At 41.7% G+C, this 26,599-nt stretch overlaps 1 protein-coding gene across 6 annotated transcripts in view; it reads right to left on the bottom strand.

Moving 5' to 3' along the window:
• ATE1 (arginyltransferase 1) overlaps positions 1-26,599 on the bottom strand; it is a 144,342-nt gene that overhangs the window by 95,516 nt on the left and 22,227 nt on the right. For all 6 annotated transcript variants that reach the window (XM_077455377.1, XM_077455375.1, XM_077455373.1 and 3 more), the window contains 4 exons: positions 23,062-23,124; positions 18,032-18,135; positions 14,035-14,277; positions 5,026-5,243 (listed from right to left, as the gene is read on the bottom strand). In XM_077455377.1, the coding sequence (XP_077311503.1) occupies positions 5,026-5,243; positions 14,035-14,277; positions 18,032-18,135; positions 23,062-23,124 (628 nt within the window). The remainder of the gene's footprint in view (positions 1-5,025; positions 5,244-14,034; positions 14,278-18,031; positions 18,136-23,061; positions 23,125-26,599) is intronic.

The following is a 26,599-nucleotide window of genomic DNA, read 5'->3' as shown; positions in this document are numbered from 1 at the left end:
TTTATTTTTCGCGCTATAAACAAAAAAAGAGCATCGACTTTGAAAAAAAAATAAAAACGCATTATTTTTTACATTTTGCTATAATAAATATCTCCCAAAAATATATAAAAAAACTTTTTTTTCCTCAGTTTAGGCAATACGTATTCTTCTACATATTTTTGGTAAAAAAATAAATAAATAAAAAAACGCAATAAGCGTTTATTGATTGGTTTGCACAAAAGTTCTAGCGTTCACAAAATAGGGGATAGTTTTATGGCTTTTTTATTAATTCTTTTTTTACTAGTAATGGCGGCGATCAGCGATTTTTATTGTGACTGCGAAATTATGGCAGACATGGACAATTTTGAAAAATTATTGGGACCATTGGCATTAATATAGCAATCAGTGCAATTAAAAATGCACTGATTACTGTAAAAATGTCACTGGCAGTGAAGGGGTTAACCACTAGGGGGGCAGTGTAGGGGTTAAGTGTGTGTGTGTTTTTTTAACTGTAGGGGGCGTGGCTTGGCGTCTGACGTCACTGATCATCTTTCCCTATAACCGGGAACAGACGATCAGTGACAGCCTCAGTAGGAAGCACGAGGAGAGGTTTGTTTACACTTACCTCTCCTCCTTCTTCAGTTCTGTGACCCGATCGCGGGACATCAGCGGCAATCGGGTCCGCGGGTCCCGTGGCCACGGAGCTCAGGACCTGATCGCGGCGCACTCATGACCCACCGCTGGGCACTTAAAGGGCAACGTACCTGTACGTGCTTGTGCCCAGCCGTGCCATTCTGTCCTTAAGCGGTTAACTTTAAAAAATAAGAAAGCTGAAGATCTGTAATCTTCACAAAGCAAGGAGCATAAACATATAAAGACTGGTTGGGGCAGGCCTTTGTATGCAACATAAGAACCTGGGAGGTACACAAACATAAGGGCACATGGAGGGAATCCTCCTCCAGACAGCCTAAACATGGAGCATTTCAGCTGATGATGTCACGGACCATACAAATTAGGGAATATTCTGTTTTGGAGCAGGGTATAGGGAGAATTAGAGTGCACAGAATATTGTACACAGAGAGAGGAAGGGTGAGAAATGACAAAGGATGGATCCTGGAGTGGGTCTTTAACCACTTTAGCCCCGGAAGGATTTGCCCCCTTTCTGACCAGGCCACTTTTTGCCATTCGGCACTGTGCCGCTTTAACTGACAATTGTGTGGTCGTGTGATGCTGTACCCAAACAAAATGTATGCCCTTTATTTCCCCCACAAAATGCAACTTTCTTTTTGGTGGTATTTTTTGCGCTATAAACAAAAAAAAATTGTGACAATTTTGAAAAAACACATTATTTAGTATTTTGCTATAATAAAGATCCATAAAAAAAAAATCATCAGTTTAGGCCGGTATGTATTCTTCTACATATTTTATTTTTATATATAAATGGATACTGATTGGTTTGTGCAAAAGTTATAGCATCTACAAAATAGGGCATAGATTTATGGCATTTTTATTCGTTTTACTAGTAATGCGACGGACACATTTTTTGGGACCAGTGACATTTATACAGCGATCAGAGCTAAAAAATACCCACTGATTACTGTGCAAATGTCACTGGCAGGGAAGGGGTTAACACTAGGGGGAGATCAAGGGGTTAACTGTTTCCTATGTGTGTGTCTAACTGGGGGGGGGGGGGGGTTGTGGCTGACTAGAGGAGGAGAGAGATCGTTGTTCCCACTTAGTAGGAACACACAATCTGTCTCCTCTCCCCTGACAGAGCCGGGACATTTGTGTTTACGCTCACAGATCCCAGGGTTCTCGTTCTATCACGAGCAATAGTGGGTGCCTGGCAGTCATCGCACCTGCCAGGTACGCGCACGTGCTACAGTATCTTAAAGAGCCGACGTACAGCTACGATGGCTCGCCCAGGGAATCCAACCTGCCGCAGTATAACTGCGGCGGCTGGTCAGGAAGTGGTTCCAAAATCAAATAGGTTTCTTCTTTTGTTTATATTAATACATTCTTGGCATTAAGGTAAAAAATTCCCCACTACTTGTCCTAACCACCCTGTCCATAAACATTTACCCGACGCCTGTCACTGCTCCAGCTCTGTCTCAGCTCCAGCCCTCCCCTTCCTGATTTTTACAGGAGACACCGAGGGCAGCGAAGCCATAGGCTCCTGTTGCTGTCAAATTACTGTGAAGAGGGAGCAGGGGCATAGCTTACCAGCTCTGTGTGCATCTATGAACGCATACAGCCCGACTCTGGAGCATACGCATGGGTATCTCCTTATCATCATGCTTGCTAAGAAACCTGGTAGAGTGGATAATGCCAGTGGGGCACTGCCAGAAGAGGAGGTAAGGGATCTTTCTGTGCAAGATTATTGCACAGAGCAAAAAAAGCATAACCGATTTTTTATTTTAACCAAAAATGTATTCTGGATTATATAGGAAAGTAAGGGGTGGAGGAGCGGGGCCAGCACAGACAGTAATTAGACACTCCCAGAAGAGAAGAGGGCTATGACATGTAAGCAAGGAGGGGGGCTGTGCTAGGGCATTGACATGTCACGTAGACACATTTTCTAGCAAGTTCAGATGCACAGTGCAAGTGAATAAATGTTTATGGAAAGGAACACTGCAAATAAGCATTAAAAACTTGTGCTTTTCCCTGCAATTTACCAAAAAGCTGGTAACGGGGTTTCTCTAATGCAATCTACATTAACGAAGAACAGCCAGTTTTTTTGTGTGTATGATGATGGTACACATTACGCTATTTCATACTGAAGAAGTACAGTAAACCCTTGGTTTGAGAGCGTTTTGCAAGACAAGCTAAATTTTTTAATACATTTTGACTTGATATACAAGCGACGCCTTGATAAACAAGTAGCGTCACGTCACAACTGAGTATAAACGAAGAGAGGCGCCTCTAAGTGTAGCAATACAGTTACATTTAATGAAGGTACAACATTCATGTGGTTGAGGATTAAAACAGGCACATCTAAGTATGCAGGCATCCGGGGTAAAGCTGTCCACATAGACCATCCTCCACACCGCCATTGATGTTGTCTCTTCCACGCTACACTCCACGAACGGTTCAAGACTCGCTTTCAGATCATCTACTGCAGGGTGGTCTTTCCGGTCACGATTGCAGACACCTTTACCCCGGATGCCTGCATACCTTTAGATGTGCCTGTTTTAATCATCAACCATGTGAGATGTTCCTTCATTAAATGTAGCCATGTTGCTACACTTAGAGGCGCCTCTCTTCTCTTTTATATTCTGTAGCTCCTGCTTGATTTTGCGTCCAATCCCCTTGTGGAGGCTGCCATTTGTGGATGGTTACACAGCCTATCACATCGCTATAATCTTTTTTAAATGGACTATAAAACGGAAGGATTTATGAATAAATTGTTATGGAACAAATCATTTGAGTTTCCATTAATTTTTTATGGGGAAATTCGCATTAATATACAAGTGCTTTGGATTACAAGCATGTTTCCGGAACAAATTATGCTCGCAATCCAAGGTTTTACTGTATAGTTGTTCTTCCCACACAATATTATAAACACACTGTGTATTTTGAAACATTTGGGATATCATTTTATAAGTGTAGTAAAACTATCAAATCAAACAGTTAAAGTAATGACTATAATCCAGAAAAAAAATGTAAATAAATGTAGAAAAATTAGTTGACACTGTTAGATGATCTAGTAGTCTAATGTGATCCTATATTGCCCCCTGGTGGCAAACACAGTAAATACATTTCAAAGCATTAAAAATCATTTTAAAGGAAAGTTGCACAGAGGACTTTACTGACCTCCCCTCCCCAATGTCCTGGCCATCATGCTAATCTAATACTTTTGGAATCACTAACCCAGAACAAGTAAAAGCACAATATAAAAACTTTCAGCATGCCATGCCCTAAAAGAAAAAAATAAAAAGAAGAAAAAATCATCATCAAAGGTTTCCTTCACACCAGCGAACTGAACGGGTTCGCCTGTCAGTTTTGCAGGCGGACCCAATCGGACCCTCCAGTCTCCTCTATAGATTGGCAGATGTAATTGGAGATTTGTCCATTTACACCTGCCGACATACAATTCTATCGGCTAAAAACAGACATATAGGGGACCGTTTCCAATCAGTCTGGCAGATTGCATTGGCAGTCGGGTGTAAACAGGCAGGCGGTCCATTCACATCCGACCACTAAGGCCCCATTCACAGCTGAGCATAGCATTTTCAGGCAGAAAATCATGGGATTTTACCATGAATTTACGGCGGTTTGCCACGATTTTGTGCGGGGCAAAAGGTCACCAATGTAAAAAGAAGAAAAACGCCTAAATCTGCCCAATTCAAGCAACAAAAAAGGGTCCAGAACTTGTTTGAGCTTCAGACGTTTGGCTTCAGGCGACTTGGAGTGGAGATGTGAACCGTCTCCATAGAGAATAATAGATTTTTGTCCCCTCCGGCCTTTTGTAGCTTCAGGCTTCAAGCTACAAAACGCTCAGGTGTGAATGGGGCCTAATAGAGGAGAGCGGCCTGTGTCTGTGTCTGCTCTGCATAAGGAGTGGACACAGACCAGCCATCCACCTGATCCCCACCAAGCAGGCTTGTCTCCAACGGAGCCCGCCCCATGTGGATGGGGCCAAAAACAAAACTAAACAAAACGTTAAAAACTTGTCTAAAAGGAGGTTAAAGATCACACTTAGAGCTGCGTGGGCACCTATAGCTAAGCCATTTTGGACTCTTGAAAATTGTATGGCTTTTCGATGCCTTATCTTGAACAGAATTTTTATTTTATTTTTTTTAAATGCACGTTTTCTTCGCATTAAGAGAATTCTTTGATAACGTAAATGGCAATGTGCAGTAAACCACACCAACTGATCATAATTTCTCAAATACTACCCAAATGCAGTGTAATAAAATTTAATTTCTGCTGTGCTTTATTGAACATTGCCCTGGTCAATGAAAAAAAGCTTTATAGAGTCCTACAGCACTACATGTTCACATAATATAGCAACTATTTCTAAAACCATTGCACAGAACACCGTACCTCAAGCCGATGTGATGCTTTCTCTGGGTCAGCGACAATAAGAAATTCCTCCAGTGACTTGCTACTATTTGTATTTGGCTTTGATGCGTTTGGAATGGTGACAGCTTCGCCTGACGTGGCATGATCAGAATTCTGAAGCTGAAGTTTTTTCAAGCGACGGTCCTTACGGATGTCTTTGGCTTTCCGGCAAGGTGGCTTACTGGCATCGGCACCTATACCTGTTATGTGTCAAAATAAAGCCCACTAAGATGCGGTACACACAAACAACGCAAAAAAAAAAGTCTCCTGAAATAAGGCCGCCATGGTTGATCTCTAATTCTGAAAATGCTAGTTGCCTGGTTTACATATTGAGCCAATGGCTTTAGTACTTTGCCAATTAATGCCTCCTAAACTCAATAGATTAGGGCAGTGACTCGGACAGATAAGATTAGCATGACTGCCTTGCAATGGGCCTCCATAGTTCAGAACTGCAGCCCATTCCCTCCAGCATCTCACTACTGGTTAACGACTACTGTCATTCACAGTTTCGGTCCAAAAGTAAGGTGTGGGACAGTAATCAACCACAGGACAGTATTTGTACAGTACTCTGTATCCAAGACAGTATTTCTTGGGTTCTGGGACACAATAATACCATCTATACATATGTTTGCTATAGGAGAAATTTTCCTGCAGTAGCCAGTCCTTCTCCCTCCCAAAGCCCTAACTACTAAACTTTTTTATTTTTTTTAACAGAAATTAAGTTGATTAGGATTTTCCAAGTAACATTCAACAACGCAGCAGTCAATTGCAATGCAGTTATCACATTGTAATACATTATATCTTAAAGGAACAGTCATATCACTCAGTGGAAGTATGAAATAAGTAAGGTATAATTGTGCAGTAAGACATATTCATTAAAATAGAAGTAGCCACGGTGTGTACCCAGGAGAGAAAAGATAAGATTACCCAAAGGGTTGGAGGGGGGAGTCTAATCAGACTCCTCCAGGTGTGTTTCGTCCCTGAGCATCTATCTAAACCAACCAGAATTTTTTTAACTGTTTTGGGACAGTTTCTACTCTCGTAGGTCAACTTATATAAAAGGGCAACACTGAATAATAGCACTTCTCCAGGTAGCGCTTGCTTGCAATTTAATACTACACGGTGGAAATTCTTTTAGATTAGCATTAAAACATTATTTAGCGTTGTAATTGTTGCAGTAGTTTTGTGAACTAGGTATACCCCAAGATTTATGAAGCCAGGATGATATTCAACTTCCCATCCTAATAAGGCGAGTACAAAAATTATATTTTCTTTCTCATACATCTAGGGATATAAGGAAGTCATATACTTCTGGGAAGTCCAAAAGCAGTCCAACTGAGAGATGGGCAACAGCAATAGAATATTAACAGGCCAAATGTGAAAAAACAGGGGAATGCATGCATCTCAAGAGCTGTCCAAGAATAAACGCCGGAAACTGTCACTGGATGAGGCTTAACCCCTCTCAGAGAGGACAAGACCAGGTGGTAACAGCATGGAAACCAAGCCCAATGTCAGAAGACAAGGGTACTTACACGCTAGTAAGGAAGATACATAATGGGGGTAACCTCTTAAAATTGACAACATGGAACTGGTCAATCTGATCCAACCAAGAGGTGGAACAGAACAAAATTTTCTCAAAAGGAAAGGACTCACAGACTAAGCGTGAGTAACACGGAGAATAAACCACTCCGAGGACTGGTATCAAACTAATGAATGGAAGGATGTCCTGGTAAGGAAGAACAGCTTTAGTTCACCTGTTCACAAGGTCCACAAAATAAATTCAGTACATGTCTGGAGAAACTGCCAGGACAGATATCAACCTTGCCAGAGAGAGCACCATCCAGAAATATTGCTAAGAATTACTAATTTAGAAGTAACTCCAAAGTGTGAACGTAGACCACATTCAATCCCCTGGAGTCATCATGATCAATAAGAAGGTGTAATGGAACTACACAAGGAGTAGGCAGGAGATAGCATGTAGATCTCAACAAATAGTGAAGGGAACAGATCTGATAGAGCAGGGGACTACTTTCCTGCCTAAAACAACCTGTCTAGGAGATAAGAATTCTCCAATGACAAGACCTTCCCAAAGTGGCAAGATGAGAGGGCTTAGGTTGTTCAAATAAGAAATAAGGGGTGCCTCAAAGAGGAAGGCCCCCCTCACCTTACTCTCCTGCAAAGGTTGAAAAAATGGTAACTCCTTGACCAAATGAGGGATTAAACCTGAAAACATACTGTAGACTACTTAACTAAAGAACCAGATAAAATGGATGCCACCGAAGCCAACAACATGAGGCACACTAGGTGTGTAGGGGACAGTGATCTGCAAGTGCATGACTCATCTGGCCATATAGGTCAGGAGGTCCCTCTGAGGAGAGAAAGGGGTGTTGGAAACAAAGGCTACCAGGCCCAAACAGATGGCCTCAGGTGTCCCAAGGGAGACAAAATGATTGCTCTGAAGAAGATGACAGTTGCCAGGATGGGACAAGGTTCCTGTGGCCAATTAGAGCAGAAATTTCTGGGTTCAGGAGACCCCCTAGGGAGCAGAAATAGGTTAGAGGTCACATATTAGTTTGCAAACCCAAAGTGGGTAGTCTCTAAACCTGAATGCCTGATGGGCATCTACTCAAGGGCACACAAGTGTTAACAACTGCCCCTTCACTTTAAAAAGTGGGGGTGTAGGTTTGAGATGAAGGCTTCTCTGAAGGTTTAGCAAGTTCCTAGCTTCCAACCTTGCAGGAGACTGGAGAATCAGTTTTAGAGGGCCTGGTCATACCTGCTCCAAGGAGAGCGATGGGACTCAGCTGACTTTTACTTAGGCTCATTACACTGAGGTAGACAAATGTTCTGACCTCCAGGAACATCCTTAAAGCGGAGCTCCACCCGAATTCCTACTCCTATGCCTATGGGATTATCTTGTTCTCTAGTCGCTGGATATCCCCCTTACCTTGCTGCTGTCATCTTGTCTTTTTTTAAATCTCCTGCTCCTGGAGATTCCGGAAAGGGGCGGTGCTGCTGCGGATATGGACGGGGCTTCAGGGGCAGGTCAGCGCTTCCTGTTGGCCGCACTGGCTCCTGGGATAGTTTTTTCAATTTCCTAGGAGTCTGTGCGGCGCCCAGGAGCCAGATCGGAGATTATACGGGCGGTGCATGCTGGGACATTAGCACAGTGTCCCGGAAGACAATGCCTGTGGGCAAACGTCAGGAGACGTTTTTATAAAGTCTCCAGAATACCGAAAAACAGCAGCAGTAGGATTAGAAAAAGTAAGTTAACCAATTGGAAAACGTACTTCATACAATTAACAGCAAAAAAACAAAAACAAACGGCGGTGGAACCCCGCTTTAAATGATAATGTCAAGGGTAGGACCGAAGCGATGTCATCTCTCAAAGACCAAACAAAAGCCAGCACCTTAAAATGCTTGGCACATTTAGATGGACAACAGACCCACACTAGAGCTTAGATCCTTCCAGCAGGCTATTACAGCTGAAGCCGTTCAGTGCTGCAGTGCAGAGATTCCTGTTACGGCAATGAACCTTTTTCACCACAGTTTTATAGATTAAGATCTCAACCAGAATGTAGCAAAACACAGGGGCAGCCAGCAAAAACTAAGCTTTAAAGAGAAATCTTTAAAAAGGTATGAACACCCTTTACTGGCCTAGTGATGTTCTTGGTAAAGTGGATCACTGGCAAATCTTCAGTGGGTATAGACCACTGAAATTCCTTTCCAAATGGGAATAGAACCAGGAAGCTTTAAGCAAAGAAGGGGAGGGGGGGGGGGTGATGTTTGATCCAGGACTCATTAAGCCATTTACATTACTCACAGGTGGACAGTCCTCCCTGTGTCTAGATAAAAACATGTCGCAAACTGGGTGGTGGTGATGCAACTAGACTCAGGGTAGGGGGCAATGCCTCTGGAACTCACAAAATATAGATTGGATGGCTGGATGTGACCAAAGTCATTGCAGACAGGAAGAAAAAAAACTAGCCAGAAATCGGAGTTCAGTGCAACACTTTCCAACCCAGGAGAAGCTTGTGCTGAACGGCACGCAGCACTTTACCCAACAAATGTCAGTGTTCAGTCTCTCAGCATTGATCCCTTTTGCAATAAAAGTGGCATAAAGCAGGAAACTCAAATAGTGGCCAGTAGAGCAAACAACATGGTAGCTCCTGGTGCGCTGCCCGAGCCGTTTAATAAAAGAATGAGGAAATCCACATAGCTGCCACTGTAGAGACCAGCTCTAGCAGCGATGTAGCATGGAGTCTTGAAGAAACAAGGAAAGAGAAAAGCTAGCAAAAATAGACTGTTCCCAGCAAAGCTGAGCCCCGCCAGCTTTAAGCCCAAGACCTGAGCGATCACATGAACTCTGATCGCTCAGCTCTGTCTTCTCATAGCTGAGAGCAGTAACTGCCAGTTACCACTGTCTGTTCTGCTCCCTCAACACTGGAGCTTCAGTCTAGAGGAAGCGGCAGACGCAGCTCGCTTTGGTTGTCAGATGCACGCTGAGAGCCAGAGACAGCTATAAATCAGTGATCTGGGTGGATCACAATAAAGCTGAGATCCTTCCAGAACCTGGAATGGCTCTATGACATCATCTTACAGCAAGTTTTACCGCTGTTATTCAGAATGCAGGTTGTGTAAAATGAGTGACACTACGCACATCAGTGACATCAGACATCATAATATGCAGACTCATACTAAATATCACAGAATTCAAGGAAGCAAATGTGTGGGGATGCTTCACATTTTGTAAGTTTACAAACTTCAATATTGTTCAGAATAATAGGAGTACGCTAGAAATAAATTGAAATGCAATGTGGAAATGAATATATGCTTTTAAATTTTGACCATAGACACACTTTGAATTGTGTCTCCAAGAAAGAGAGAGAAAGAAAAAAAAAGAAGGAAAGAAAGAAGGAAAGAAAGAAGGAAAGAGAGAGAGAGAAGGAGGGGGAGAGAGAGAAAGAGAGAGGGAGAGAGAGAAAGAGAGAAAGAGAGAAAGAGAGAAAGGAGAGAGAAAGAAAGAAAGAAAGAAAGAAAGAAAGAAAGAAAAAATAGAGAAAGAAAGAAAGAGAGAAAGAAAGAAAAAAAAAAAAAAAGAAAAAAGAAAGAAAGAAAGAAAGACAGACAGATGTGTGCTCTATTTTAGGTAGCAACATTTACAAGATTGATCACATTGTTACAAAAATCACATTTGTCAGAGCCCTAATTAGACTGCAAACAAATGTAATTTTAGGGTGAAATATCTACTTACTAACTAATTTTCATAGCATTTATATAACCTTTCAATTGCTGAGCACATTCATCACAGCAGTATAGGTGCATGAGAGGATAGAACAACCCCAGAACCACACACACTGCTCTAAACCAAGTGCACACCACCCAACCCTCCCACCCATCGGTACTTCTTGTACAAACAGCAAAATAAAAAGAAGCCATATGTGCGTGGGACTCAAGCAAGCTGGAATAATTTTCAAGAGGCAACAGGAAAAGCGCCTTTGCTTGTTATACCATTTGCTTTTAGGTCAATAAATCTATAGCTAAACACAGCATGTGTGAGTCACACATAACCATACACTTGCTCTGTATAGTATCTTGCCTACAGAAAAACAATCCTAAGATTCCCAAAAACGATTCGAGGTTAAAATAAAATTTAAAAAATGGTGAAAAGGAGAACACATCAGTGAAAATCCAACAGGGGTCCTAAACCCTCACCACTTGAAAAAACTTTGAAAAAGGTCTTGGTTTTAGAAACATTTTTAAAAGAATGGTGATGAAGGTTGCCAATGCGGAAAACATTTCTTTCCAAAAAATAAACTGCTGCACCACACATGCAGACAGATATTACACAATACTTCTGATATGTTTTGTAGACTACTAACAAGAGAAAAGTTCAACCTTATGGATTAGATTAAAGAAAAGTGAACACAGTCCTGCGCTACGCTGCTCTTATTGTGAGCAATATTAAATATTAAAGGCTGCTGCCATCAACCATGTGTTCCTACATAAAAAAACAAATATAAACAAAGAAATAAATGCTGCGCTGCTAAGCAAGAACCAATAAAAAAAATATCATATTAATTGCGAGACCTATATAGTACAAACTTCCATGTGCCAAAATAAATGCATTAAAACAACAACCATGTGTTTGAGTCTTTTGTGCATCAGGCCACAAAGATTCATAATATTCATGATAAATCTTATATCCCTCGCAGCACATTTTGTCCACAACTCCAGTGCTGGACCTCCACTATGATATCACACACATGCGCCACCTCTGTGCTCACTCTGCCCTCACTTCCAACACATGACCCAAGTAATTTAGGTCATATAGCTCTTTTTCTTGCGCTCATATGAACATACCCTAACCCACACTCCCTGCCCACGTGTCTTCATCAGTGTATCTGACAAAGTCACATGGGCAGTGACGCAACGCGTAAAATAGAGAAGGGTGACATACACACAATCGGAAGTGGATGCCCAGGATTGGGACGCAGAACAGTGGATCATTTCTGTGATATGTGATACTGGTTTTCAACCCTCAGCATTGAATATCTAAGCAGCCAAGACCTTGACCTCTTAAAGGGGTACAAACTGAATTACTCTGGAGATGTCCAAAAGGAAGAAGTGGGAGCAGGGTTTAGCGTATGTCCATCTGAGCATGAGTACAAGTGCTATATGACCTGAATTACTTTGGTCATATGCTGGAGGTGAGGGCAGAGTGAACACAGAGGTGGAACACATGCGTGATATCAAAGTGGAGGTGCAGCATTGGAGTTGTGTGTGCAGAACATGCTGATTTGATCATCTTTTCATGTAAGTGCATTACCTTCATTAAATCCTGGTAAAAAATGTTTTACACTATTGTGGAGTTTCATTTGGGGTATATGACCTCATGTCACAGTTGGAGTAAAAAAAAAAAACGTGGTTTTCCCCGGAGGTGGCTTGAAGTTTCTGTTGAGTGGACCTCTTTACAGACAAGGAGCATTGCCAGACATACAAGCCTATGTTGACCCTCCGTAATAGGTGGTTAATGCCCTTTGGTAAGGGCACATCCTATTTTTCTGGTGGGGGTCGCACAAGGTGAAGGAAGTTGGTGACAAAACATTCAAACTTTCACTATTGTGTCACGTTTGTGACTCTTGGAATCACTTTTTTTATAATATTTACTGTTTATTTCAGTTAGGTGCAACATACTTGTTCACCTAAAAATAACACCTGTAAAATGTCTCCCCTGCAGCCCCAGTGTGAAAGCCTGAATGCTTTCACACTGGAGCAGTGTGCTTGCAGGACGTTAAAAAAAGTCCTGCCAGCAGCATCTTTGGAGCGGTGTATACACCGCTCCTGTCCATTGAAATGAATGAGCACCGCTGCTGAAGCGCCTGCAAAGCGATTTGGCGCTACACGGGCACATTTAACCCTTTCTTCGGACGCAAGCAGGGGTTAAAAGCAATAGTAAAGCAGCGCTAAAACTAACTAAAGCTAACACAGCCCACGGCTCAATGTGAAAGGGCTCTTATTGTGTGATGCACAAAATACTCAAATACACAGTTGTTAATGTTTTAATGCATTTATTGTGGCACATGGAAGTTTGCACTATATAGGTGTCACAATTATTATTATTTATCTATTGGTTATTGTTTAGAATCAAAGCATCAATTTCTTTGTCTATCTTTGGATTAGATATCCGTTTTTGCCATAAAAACACCAGAGCACCATAAAATGACATCCTAACCTAAAGCACGACAGAGTAACCATCACAATTTGAGGCTGCTCTGCTGTCTCTGGGACTCCACAGCTTGTTATTATAGAGGGAACAAATTCAAATGTGTAAAGACAAGAGGACAGTTACATCAATTACAGTAACAGTCAACAGCAGAACAGCTTTAACATTTTTACATTTGGCTGGCCAAGTCAGAGTCCAGACTTCAATCCAAATGAGATGCTTTGGAATCACCTTAAGGGCCTATTCACACTAAATACAGCGACAGACGATTTACCGCATGGTAAAAAAATCTGTCACCGTAGGGGCACACAGGAAACAATTATGCTCCCCATTAACACTGCAACGCAGCCTAGAGCTGTGGTAAAATGCAGGCATCCTGCATTTTATCGCAACGCACCAATCTGATTTGCAATGTAATGTCAGGCAGCGCAGAACACCACCCAACATTGAAAAAAGAAAAAAAATGGTGGGGGGTATGGTGCACTGAATCGACAACACGGCTTCCTAGCCAGCCGCCAACGCAGAGCAGCCGGAGTGCTGAATCGCCCCAGCTTCTCTGCGATTTGACCGAGGACATGTGTGAATTCATCCTTAGGCTTACTTTACACTAACTTGCAAATGGAGGTACATTTCTATCTATTTTATGTGCGTTGATCTGTGTTTTAGCACACTTGTAAACTGCAGGTCAACACTATTAACAAATATAAACTGATCAGCGCAACTATGATGGGCTAAATTTAAAGTAGGTGAGTGAATACCACTAAAATAGACTACAGTGTAAAAAGAGGAGTATATATACACAAGTTCCTCTATGAAATGTAACGGTATCACAACGACTTGTGCAATAAGTAAAAATTGAGGTATTTATGTTAATATGTAAAAAAAAAAAAAAAAAAAAATGAAAAAACAAAATGCAATAATCCTGTGCTAAAAAAAGCAATTCTGTAATCCTGTGCTAGAAAGTACCAATGTGCAAAATGTCTATAATCCTGAGCAAAAAGAAAATGGTATTCCATGTAACAATATAAATATATGTCACTTGATGGCCAATATAATAACTATATAGATTCTAGGTGTGGGAGGTGTACTAATGGGGGATTTTTTGAAAATCCCGGAGTTCTGCTTTAATCCTATTGTTCTATGATACTGTATAAATTGCAATTATTATAATATTCTTTGTGTATGTTCGTCTAAAACAAACATTCACCCTTAATAACAGCTTACTGACTGCAAAAAAAAAAAAAAAAAAAAAAAAACAACTGTACCAGGTTTTGGAGTTGGATGAAAAGCTGTCTTAGGTTCAGCAGCTTGTTCTGATCCCACTGGGTTTTCATTAAGGTTCCCATCAGTGCTCAAGTGCAATTCCTTGTTGTTTTTTTCTTCGGTCTCCTCTAGCTCTGTACTTAACGGTTTCAAGTCTTCTGCAGCAACATCGGCCTGGTCCTGGATACAAACTTTAAAGGAAATAGGACTGCCAGCCTGTGAATCCATTGGCTCTCCAGAAGTTTCTATTTAATAAAAAATAAATAAATCAGCAGGGAGAGGAAAAGGTAAAATCCTTAGATACTGCAGCCTTAACATATTGAACAGTCTCCCCTACTGTACTGAAATTTCATATTCTAATTTCATGTCACACTGTAATCTTCTCACAGTGTGCATTAGAAGCCGCAGCAAGTCAAACAGAGCCCGCCTCATTTTCTGGCTGAAGGACATCCGGCATCATCTGGCACGTTCGGGCCCAGACAAGGCAAGTCATAGATATGCGATTTTCCTTCCTGCAACCACGGGTTTCAGAAAAGAAAACAAAATCGCTCGACAAAAGGGTGAATCCCTCCCACTGAGTCATTTTGTTCTGCCGTCGGGGAGCCATCATTGCCGTAGAGTACAAAGATTACTGCTAGCGGCTATAGCATGTCGCATGTTAAGAATCTGACATGCTGGTTGTACCCAAGTTGATTGATAGATTGAGTTGGGTACAATCAGCCTGCCTGGCCAGTCCCTGTTAAAGATTTCAGATTTTTTAATCATGGAAGCTCAGCATCACATATGGGCATTACCATATCCTCCTGTTTTCAGGAAGCAATGTACAACACCTTGCCAGTCCCTCCTATCAGCCAAGATCTGCCCACATTGCATAAAGAAACAAAGAGACCCAGTGCTGAGGTCATTGGGTCTAAAATAGGATATGCAATAAAAACAGAAAGGTCTGGAGTAACCATTTCACTGGCATGCTAATAGGAAAAGGAATGGGCACATCCAAGGAGAGTAAAAAAGAAGCAGATTAAACTTCAGCTTTAAAATTAATCTGTGCCTTCCCCTTGAAATAATAACACATAACTCCATGTTTTGGTGAACTAGTCCGCCGGGACTCGGCATTTTTTTTTTTTTTTAAAGTCAGCAGCTACAAATACTGCAGCTGCTGACTTTTAAAATAGTGACACTTACCTGTCCAGCGCGCCCGCGATGTCGGCACCCGAAGCCGATCTCTAGATCGACACTCGAGTGCTGCCGCCGCCATCTTGGGTATGGGAATCAGGAAATGGAGCCTTTCGGCTTCATTTCCCGGTTCCCTACTGCGCATGCACGAGCCGCGCTGCGCAATGAGGACGGTCCCCGCTGCCTCTGGGATCTGTGTGTTTCCCAGCAGGCAGCGGGGCACTTGGGGAAGGGGGCGGGCACTTGCGGAAAGGGGCGTAATGTACGCCCCTTTCCGCAGAGAGCTAGCTCGGAAGTGGGTGCAGTTACCTGGATTATCCAGGTAACTGCACCCCCCTCCCCCCTGAAAGGTGCCAATTTTGGCGCCGGAGGGGGGGAGGAATCCGATGAGCGGAAGGTCCATTATAGGGTGGACCTCCGCTTTAAATCATTTGCTTGGACCAAGCACACAGCTGTCAGTGTTCAACTACATACAGTATACAGTGCTGTGTTCTGCCAGCAGGGACTTCCCATCCTGCTCCCAGCAATAAAATCAAGTCAGGCTGAGTGCTGCTCCGCCACTCACAAAAAGCTTTGTCATTTCTGAATGAATACAAGGCTTCCCCTGATTGGCTGAGGTGGAAGAATGATGTCACAATCTTTACTTCAGCCAGAGGAAGCTTTGGATTTATTCAGAAATTACAAAGCTTTTTGGGAATGGCGGAGCAGCACTCGGCCTGACACTTTTGTTCTGGGAGGAAAGTCCACGTCCCACTGCCAGAACACAAGGCTATGTGTGCAGCTGAATATACATACAGTTCATACAGTGCTGACAGCCGCTGCATGTTGTTAATGAAGGAAATAGTTTGTTTGGACCAGCTTGATCCAAACCAACTATTTAACGTTCACTAGAATATGAAGTTAGGCTCTAAAAAGTGTTTCTCACATCTCCTGATAACTAACTATATGCTGGCTTTACACTCCCGTGTCTTCTAGTAACCCATGTTTGTTCAGAAATGACCACGCGCTCTGATGCACTTGCACAGGGCTCTCTTTCCCTGGTCCTGGTAGCCAAACAAAGCAGTGTAGAAGCAGGAAAAGGTACTACTGTGCAGGGAAAGTAACCAATTAACTTTACCCTGCGCAGGGGAAAAAGGGCACTTTTCTGGTGGGGGGGTTCACATTATAGATTTTTCAGTTTAACACAGCTCTAGTAGCCCACTGCAAAAAAAGCTTAAGACCTTGTTCACACCACACGTGGATAAAAACCGATGGGAAAACTGTGCAGATTTCACTTGCAGAGACACAGGTTTACATCAGGTGTCATGCACGTTTCAGTGAGTTGTGTATGCACATTGACATCAGTCTTCATGCGTGTCTTTTATGTGCCCTGTTCATATACACATTGCAGATTTCTGTGCAGAAAGAAATCTGCATGGGATGCCAGTGTTGTGGTGTGAATAGGGTAGAACGTGCCCTTGCAGAACGCATGCAGAAAAACTGAGGTCTCTGCGCATGGTGTGAATGAGGCCTAATGCCGCGTACACATGCCCGGACTTTCCAGCAGAAAAGGTCAGACGGAATAATTTAATCTGATATTTTGATCGTGTGTGGGCTTCATCTGACTTTTTTTTTTTTTAAATTCAAACAGACCTAGAAATAGAACATGTTTTAAATCTTTCAGACTGAATCAATTCCTATTGAGAAAACCGTTCGTCTGTATGCTATTTCGACAGACCAATTACGACGCAAGGGCAGCTATTGGCTACTGGCTATTGAACTTCCTTTTCTAGTCTGGTCATACGTCATTGCGTTCTAAACAAACAGACTTTGGTGTGACCGTGTGTAGGCAAGTCCGTTTCAGCGGAACTCCGTTGGAAAGACCGTCAGAGTTCATTCGTGTGTACGCGGCATAAGAGTCTTTGTTTGCAGCTACTCCTGAATAGCTTCTCGGAAGAATACAGTTTAATATACCCAATTCAATTAACGGGTTTAAACCGATACTTGAACAATGAATAGATAGTTTAGTACATCTAAGGCTGGATTCACACCTATGCAGATTTAGTGCTTTTTGCATTTTGCAGATTTGCACTACAGTCCATTTATCATGGTTTCCTATGGAACACGTTCTGTAGTGCAAATCTGCAAAATGCAAGAAGCACTAAAAATGCATAGGTGTGAATCAAGCCTTAGGCCTTATTCACACCATGGTGCAGAGACGTTAGTTTTTCTGTACGCGTTCTGTAAGGCTTAGGCCTGATTCACACTTGTGCAAGTTGTAGTTTGCATATTGCAGGTGCATTTTACTTTTTTTTCAGTAAACATCTTTAAATCATTGAAGTCTATAGAACCAAAACTAGAAAAAAAAAACCTTGGCCCTTTCCAAAAAAATGCACAGATGTGAACTACATCCATAGGAAACCATGGTAAATGGACTGTAGTCTGTTTCTGCAAAACTGAAAACGTACTAAAAAATGCATAGGTCTGAACCAGGCTTTAAAGAAAACAATGGTTCTCTATGTTCCCTGTTCACACCACAATGTGGAAATTTTTCTCTGTGCGCGAATCTGCAACATGTTTGCAGTTCTCTGCACAGAAAAAAAACTGACCTGAACTCAGCATTGGTGTAAACAGGGCACACGAAAACTGATGTCAACATGCATAAAAACTCACTGAGATGCGCATGACAACTGATGTAGACTCATGGTTTTCCCATCAGTTTTCATGCATGTATGGTGTGAACAAACCCTAAATTAATCTTTTGTTCTGCATTGCCATTATGAAATATTTAAACTTTACATCAATTTAAAGCTTATAATAAATGCAGTGACAGTCTGATGTTCTCACCATCATTTGTAGAGCGAGATACTTCCCCAGTCTGAAGAAACTTCTGCATTTTTTTGAGGACTTTCTTGTGCGATTTATTGGGATGGAAATCTGTAGCACATAATCTAGAAAGAAAGTGCTAAAGATAAATGTTTAATTTCTCAAAAAAAAAGTAAAAAAAAAAAAAATGGTATTATCTAAGCTGCCCTCCAACCCTTATCAAAAAATATATATATTTTGGGGTTTCAGTGCCTTGAAAAAGTATTCACACACCTTGAAATTTTCCACATTTTGTCATGTTACAACCAAAAAGGCACAAATTTATTTTATTGGGATTTTATGTGATAGACCAACACTTAGTGCCACATAATTCTGAAAAGGAAAATGATAAAATGGTTTTCAACATTTTTTACAAACATCTGAAAAAAGTGTGGGGTACATTTGTATTCAGCTCCCCTCTGAGTCAATACTTTGTAGAACCTCCTTTCGCGGCAAGTCTTTTTGGGGGATGTCTCTGTCAGCTTTGCACATCTAGAGAGTGACATTTTTGCCCATTCTTCTTTGCAAAATAGCTCAAGCTCTGTCAGATTAAATGGAAAGTGTCTGAACAGCAATTTTCAAGTCTTGCCACAGATTCTCAATTAGATTTAGGTCTGGAATTTGACTAAGCTAGTCTAACACATGAATATGCTTTGATTTAAACCATTCCATTGTAGCTTTGACTGTATGTTTAGGGCAATTGTCCTTCTGGAAGGTGAACCTCTGGCCCAGTCTCAAATCTTTTGCCGACTCTAACAGGTTTTTTTCGAAGATTGACCTGTATGTGGCTCTATCCATCTTCCCATCAACTCTGACCAGCTTCCCTGTCCCTGCTAAAGAAAAGCATCCCCATAACATGATGCTATCACCAACATGTTTCACAGTGGGGATGGAGTGTTCAGGGTGATGTGCAGTGTTCGTTTTCTGCCACACAGCATTTTGCTTTTAGACAAAAAGTTGGATTTTGGTCTCATGTGATCAGAGCACCTTCCTCCACACATTTGCTGTGTCCCCTACATGGCTTCTCACAAACTCCAAATGGGACTTCTTATGCCATTTATTTCAACAATGGCTTTCCTCTTGCCACTCTTCCATAAAGGCCAGATTTGTGGAGTGTACGACTAATAGTTGTCCTGTGGACAGATTCTCCAAACTGAGCTGTGGCTCGCTGCAGCTCCTCCAGAGTTAAAATGGGCCTCTTGGCTGCTTCTTTGATTGCCCCTTGCCCGGCCTGTCAGTTTAGGTGGGCAGCCATGTCTTGGTAGGTTTACAGTTGTGCCATACTCTTTCCATTTTCAGATGATGGATTGAACATTGCTCTGTAAGATGTTTAAAGCTTGGTATATTTTTATATAACCTAACCCTGCTTTAAACTTTTCCACAACTTTATCCCTGACCTGGTGTGTTCCTTGGCCTTCATGATGCTGTTTGCTCACTAAGGTTCTCTAACAAACCTCCGAGGGCTTCACAGAACAGCTGCAGTTATAGAGAGATTAAATCACACACAGGTGGACTCCGTTTAATCATTAGGTGACTTCTGAAGGCAATTGGTTCCACCAGATTTTAGTTAGGGGTATCAGAGTAAAGGGGGCTGAATACAAATGCGCGTCACACTTTTTTCAGATATTTGTAAAAAAAATTTTTTAAAATGCTATAAAAATGCAATGGAAAAAATTACACTAGCAGGAAAGGGCTTAACACTAGGGGCGATCAAGTGGTTATGCGTGTTCCCTGGGTGTGTTCTAACTGTAAGGAGGAATGGACATGAGAGAGGCCGCTGTTCCCGATCACTGGGAACAGAAGATCTCTGACATGTCATTAGGCAGAACGGGGAATCGCCTTGTTTACATAGGCAGAACGGGGAACTGCCTCTGTACACAGTGATCGCGGGTCACCAGCTGACATCAAGTCTGCGGGACCCGTGGGCACGTTCCCACGTACATCAGTTCGTGAAGAAGAGCCGACCTGCTGCAGTATATCTGCGTGAGCTGGTCGGCAAGCGGTTAAACTTTGTTACTTGTACGTCACCTCATATTCAGAAATAATAATGAATCAGAAGCACTAACAACATCTCTCCACCCTATAATAAGTCATTTGCAACTCCTCTGAGCACAACAAAAATGCATTTACTACCTTAGTTTTTGTTACATCTTCTACAGATTTCATATTTTTAACACTTTTCTCCTGTAGCTTGTTCATCTACTACTCATAAAAGAGAAGTCTTGTAAAAGTAGTTAAAGTGAATGTATAACTTTCTAAATATTATAATAAATATACATGTAAAAGACATCAGAGTGATGTAAACAATGTGATCTCTGAATGGGCGGAGGAGATGCTATCATTCATCTCCCCATATCCTCCTCCTTATTTCACAGACTTCAATGCACCATGGGAGTGTCTGAAGAAGAGTCCTATGAATGATGATGGAGGTTAAGAGGAGGTGGTGGGCAAGTAATATAAATTTTCCGATTAAGTGCAGCTGCTGTTATGCTGGCCATACCTTATACAACTTTCTTGTTCATTTTCCTTTATATTTAACTTCAAATATGTAGTGAAAGGACATGCCTATTTGCATTCAAGTAAAAAAAAAAAAAGTGTTCAAGTTAGACCTCATATTATATGGTTAAAAGTTAACTAAAGAAAAGTTGTACAAGAAGATTGTATAAAGGCAGCATTCACCAGCTGTGAAGGGGACAAAACAGAGGATTTTGTGCAGAAAAAGGCACCTGCAAGTAATAGGATACACTCCACTAAACATACTTAAAGTCTATGGTGCTACATGTATAAAAAAAAAAAAAAAAGAAGCTTTTGTACAATCCAGCTAAGATTTTATGGATATTTGTATACAACTCCAATTCCAAAGAAGTTAGGACACTGTGTAAAATCTACATAAAAACAGAACGAAATGATCTGCAAATCTCATAAATCTATATTTTATTCACAATAGAAAATAGAATGCATATCAAATATTTCAACTCCGAAAATGTGCCATTTTATGAAAAAAATAAGGTAATTTTGAAATTAATGGCAGCAACATGTCTCAAAAAAGTTGGGACGGGGTCATGTTCACCACGGTGTAGCATCCCCTCTTTTAACAGCACCCTGTAAACATTTGGGAACTGAGGAGAGCAGTTGCTGGAGTTTTGAGAGAGGAATGTTGTCCCATTCTTGGCCGATATAGGATTCTAATTGCGCAACAGTCCTTGTCTTATTTCTCATTTAAAAGATGCACCAAATATGTTCAGTTTGTGAATGGTCTGGACTGCTAACAGGCTAGTTAAGAACCCAGACTTCTATTACGGAGCCATGCTGTGGTAATAGATGCAGTGTGAGGTTTAGCATTGTCCTGCTCAAGTATGCAAGGCCTTCCCTGAAATAGACGTCTGGACGGAAGCATACGGTGCTCTAAACCCTGGATACATCTTCAGCATTGATAGTGTCTTTCCAGATATAAAAGCTAATCATTCCATATGAACTAATACATCCCAATATCATCAGAGATGTTGGCTTTTGAACTGAGAACTGATAAACCGGAAGTCTCCACTCCTCTCTAATCCGGAAGACTCAGCACCCATGGATGCCAAAAAGAATGTCAACTTTCAATTTATCTGACCGCAGAAAGTTTTCCACTTTGCACCAGACCATTTTTAATGAGTTTTGGCTCAGAGAAGATGGCGGCATTTCTGGATCATGATCACATATGGCTTAGTCTTTGCATGCTAGAGCTTTAACTTGCATTTAGACGGCAAGGCAAACTGCGTTCACAGACCAGAATTTTTGTAAGCATTACTCTGCCCATGCAGTGAGGTCCATCACAGAGTCATGCCTGTTTTTAATGCAGTGCCATCTGAGGACCTGAAGCATCCAATAATGCATTTGGGACTTATCCCTTAGAAGGAGATTTCTCCAGATTCTCAGAAACTTTTGGACAATATTATGTACTGTAGACGAGGATATAAACATTATTCTGCAAACTGTTCAACAATTTTTAGATACAGATTTTTACACATTGGTGAACCTCTACCCACCTTTACTTCTGAGACTCCCAAAAATGCTCTTTTTATACCCACTCATGTTGCTGACAAGTTGCCAATGAACGGAATTAGTTCTGAATTATTCTTCCAGCTCTTCCTTGTTTCGATCACTTACTTTGCCAGCTTTTTGCTGCCCTGTCCAAACGATTTTGAAACGTGTTGCTGACATCAATTTCAAAATGGCTTTTTTTTTTTTTAAATGGTACATTTTCTCAGTCCAAGCCCTTGTACACACGGTCGGACATTCTGACAACCAAATCCGTTGGATTTTGTCCGACGTTTTTTGTCCGAAACTGTTGCATACACACGGTTGGACAAAGTTGTCGGAAAATCCGATTGTACATAACGTGATGACGTTATTTCGTTACGACGGGACTACGTTCAGGCTAGTAGCCAATAGCTTTGGTCTAGGAATTTGATCTGAGCATGCGTGGCACTTTGTCCGTCGGAGTAGGCTACATATGATCGGAGTATGTCCGATCGGAGCATTTTGACGGAAAATTTTACGGACAAGTTGGAAAACTTGGTCCGTCGGACAGTCCGATGGAGTCCACACACAGTCGGATTATCCGACAAAACGGTCCGATAGGACACATTCCGTCGGAATCTCCAACCATGTGTACAAGGGCTCATATCTTTTCTATTGTGAATAAAATATGGGTTTCTAAGATTTGCAAATCATTTCTGTTTTTTTAATGTAGATTTTACACAACATCCCAATTATTTTGGAATTGGGGTTATACATGTTGTCTAGTTTGGCTCCCTTGGGAGTTTCTCAAATGCACCAAGCTGAGCCAGAACACAGGGAATATATATTTAAGGTGACCCAAGAAAAGCTTGTGTGGATGCCTTGCTCAAATTCTCAGCCTGAATCCTACAAACAAATCTACAAACATTCTGCGTATAATGGCTGTAATGACATATAAATGGAAGGGAATTGGTTAAAAAAAAAAAAAAATCAAAAAAAAAAAAAAATACCTGATGGTGTACTGAGGACAGCAGGTCTCATTCATCAAAGGCTTGTACACATACTTTCCACTCCTAAAATAAAGTTATACAAAGCTCTGTGATCAGATACAAAAGAATGCAGCTAAACAAATCCATTTCCTTTATTTGTTAACAAAAACATTCCATAAACAACCAAAGTAAACAAGAAAGTAAATGACTGCGGGCAGAAGATAAGGCTGACAAACAACTATATTTAGTGACGGGAATACAATACTTATTTGGAAACCATGACGTGGACATTCTATCATCACCAAGTGCCCCTTGGAAAACGGAAATATGCTGTGGGAAATCTGTGCTGTGGGCACTGCTGCCCTCCACCTTTGGACGTCCACGATAGGAACGCCAACAACATTTGTATTTTAATACAAGGGAAAAGGCGATGATTCTAGTTTTCATTATGATGATACATTTTTGTATATTTATGACTTTGATGCATTTTTATTTTGAATAAAGTTTCAATTTTTAGATTATGGTATGCTCTGTGATCCTTAATAGTGACGGTATTTTGCGGTCTATCCGGCAAGTATTCAATCATAGGATCACCTCTTAAAGGGGAATGAGGATTCACCCCCTTTTTTTGGGTAATGGACACAGGTACCATATTTTCCAACTGTAACAGGCTGTAACAGGTCCGTTCTACATTTTAAAGGACTGTTATAAAGAAAAGTGTTGTATTCTGGTAACTGTAAGGGCCAATTCATAATAAATGTGGTGACAGACATTTCATGCATTATAAAAAGCCTGTTACCGCAGGGACACAGGAACAATGGTTTCCTCTGTGTCCCATTCACACTATAATGAAGCCCAGACATGCTGCATTTAAGCGCGATGCACCAGGCCAAATTGCACATCACACTGCAGCCTACCGCAGCCAGGGCAGTGAATTGCTCTAGCTTTTCTGCAATTTGTGTGCTGTATAGTGCGAATTCGTCCTTTGGGATTGTAAAGTGATTATTTTTTTTTAAATAACAAACATGTTATACTTGCCGCCACTGTGCAGCTCGTTTTGCACAGAGTGGCTCCGAACTTGCTCTTCTGGGGTCGCTCGGCGGCTGTCTCGGCTTCCTCCTGCAGGTGCTTCTCACGTTCATGCGAGCTCCCTCGCATGGTGAGAAGCACCTGCGGGCGCGCTCCCCTGATACAGCCGGCGGCTATAGCTGCTCGCTATATCACTCGGCCCCGCCCCCCCAGCGGTCCGCGTCAGTGGATGTGATTGACAGCAGCGCGAGCCAATGGCTGCGCTGGTTTCCATCCATCCACTCCAGCCAATCAGCGGCCAGGCTGAACGGTGGAAAGGACGTCGGGGGACGAGCGCGGGACTTTCGAGGGGTGACGTAAGTAAAAACGGGGGGGCTGGGGGTGCAGGCACTGTCAGATGTTTTTTCACCTTAATGCCTAGAATGCATTAAGGTGAAAAAAACATTTACCTTTACAACCCCTTTAAGGTGTTAAAGTGTTACTAAACCCTGGACTCTGCATGCACTACATCTGGTCTCCCACAGTACACAACAAGTAAATGCAATTATTTTTAGTAAATATAAACTGCTAAATACCTTTTCTCATCAGCAGTATATAGCAGTGTCATGTCTTCTATTAGTGTCTGGTTAAAGCTTGTAGGAGGAGTTTTCTTTCTACTCCTACTACACTTGACTGTCCTATGAGGCTGCAGGACCCTGACCCTAGGTTTAGACAGTGCTGACTGGCCCTGCGCTGATCACATGCACCCTTCCAAGAAAAAAAATAAAACACTAGGAGAGGATCAGAGAAGACAGGATCAAACAGCCTTTTTACACAATGTACAGGATTAACCCCTTAGGTTCCACAGCGAGTATAACAAGCATGCTATTCTGCATCTACAGACTGATTTTACTGTTGTGGGTTTAGTAACACTTATAGTAACACTGTATATCTGAAATTATAGTATTCGATATACGAATTCCTCATTTAGATGAATTTGCATGCAGACCAAGCTGGCCAGCAAATGTCACAATTACAGGGGTTAGAAGAAGAAAATAAAAATAAACTGCCACGGGTGCTTACAATGATTAACTTTCATTCATATAGTTTCTAACTGTTGCTATAACTGCTTAAACATTTAAATTGGGAGTTGGGTTTTCATCTGTTTGCTTTTAACTCAAAGTAAAACTATAGATAAACTTTTTTATATAGAGTAAGCGTATATCCCCACCACTATAATCCATCAGGTTTCTTTTGCCATCTTCGTCCCATTGGGAGGATTTCTCTTCACTTCCTGTCCCATAACCACAACAAAGCGAGAGGAAATTCCTCCAAAGTGATCACCAGGGTCGCCAGAACTAGTGAAAGATATCCCCGTGTGACGTGAGTCACTTTGGGCGGGGGACCCGTGAAACCCAGAATCCCTTGCTTCAGCTCCCCATGCACCTTCTATGTCTAAGTTACCCTGTGTCTATTAGGGGCACAGGGTGACCAAGAACCCCAGTCTGATCTGTACTAATCTGACTCACTGTACAACCACACTGGAATGTTATAATATATATATATTTTTTTTGGTCTCATACTGTTGGGGACACCTTGCTGGGTCGTTTGGGGTATGGCTGCATTCCACTGTTCTATTGTGTCTGACTGCCTTGGGTATTATGGGATGTGTATGTAGATTAGCTGTGTGGGGAGGATTCCTCCAACAGTTCTCCCTGCTGATTGGACAGTCTACTAATGAGAAATTTAAATATCTCTGTGTACCTGTGTTTCAATAAATAGTTTATGTTGAGCAACCAAAACGAGTACTGCCTAGTTATTGGTTGTCAGCGGTTTTTAATATCTATATTCAGACTGGAGGAAGCGTTACATGATGAAAGCACTCAAGCGGAGCATCGGACGTTTTGCTACACCCCTGTATTCCTGTTCTGGGGAGAACCCAAAATTTGTGATTTTCACTTTCAATAACAGTAAAGATGACATGTTGAGAGGGTGAAGCTTCCTAACGGGGGCACAGAGAGCGTTTAATACCTGACAGATGTTTCCATCCCTCTCCACTCTACCCAAAGAAAAAAAAAAAAAAAAAAAGGTTTTGCCTTTAGTTATAAAGTCCATTTAAAACAAGATGTCCATGTAAAACTACTCTGTGTACAGGGTGTCAAGGCTGTTATACGACTTCACTGCACAATTAACAGCATTGTCACCCTGTTGAAGCAGATCCCTGGAAAACCTTAGGCAAGCTTTAGAGAAGGACCCTTGCTCTGTATAGAATGAGTGGTCTTTCTGACCTAATCATTGTGAGTCTGAGCTAGATCTCTGCTATCTGCAAAGCTCTTGCTCCATGCTGATTGGAAAGCTCTGACTCAAGAGGGGAAGGGGATTGGACCTCTACAGAGAAACCAATGCAAATGTCCCACTCTGCAGCATTCTGGTAGGGGACAGGCTTATCTACTCTGTGGCTGCTTTCTAAAGAACACAACATGAAAGAGCATTCAGATGGGCATTGCAATTACACAGGACCTTGCTGCTAGCAAGATCCTGCACAAAAAAT

This window comes from Lithobates pipiens, unplaced genomic scaffold, assembly GCF_037356315.1.
Source record: "Lithobates pipiens isolate NorthernLeopardFrog02 unplaced genomic scaffold, aLitPip1_a1.2 Scaffold_25, whole genome shotgun sequence".
In the NCBI taxonomy this organism is placed as follows: Eukaryota; Metazoa; Chordata; class Amphibia; order Anura; family Ranidae; genus Lithobates; species Lithobates pipiens.
The sequence above is the reverse complement of the archived record's forward strand: the minus strand, read 5'-3'. Positions and strand labels throughout refer to the sequence as shown.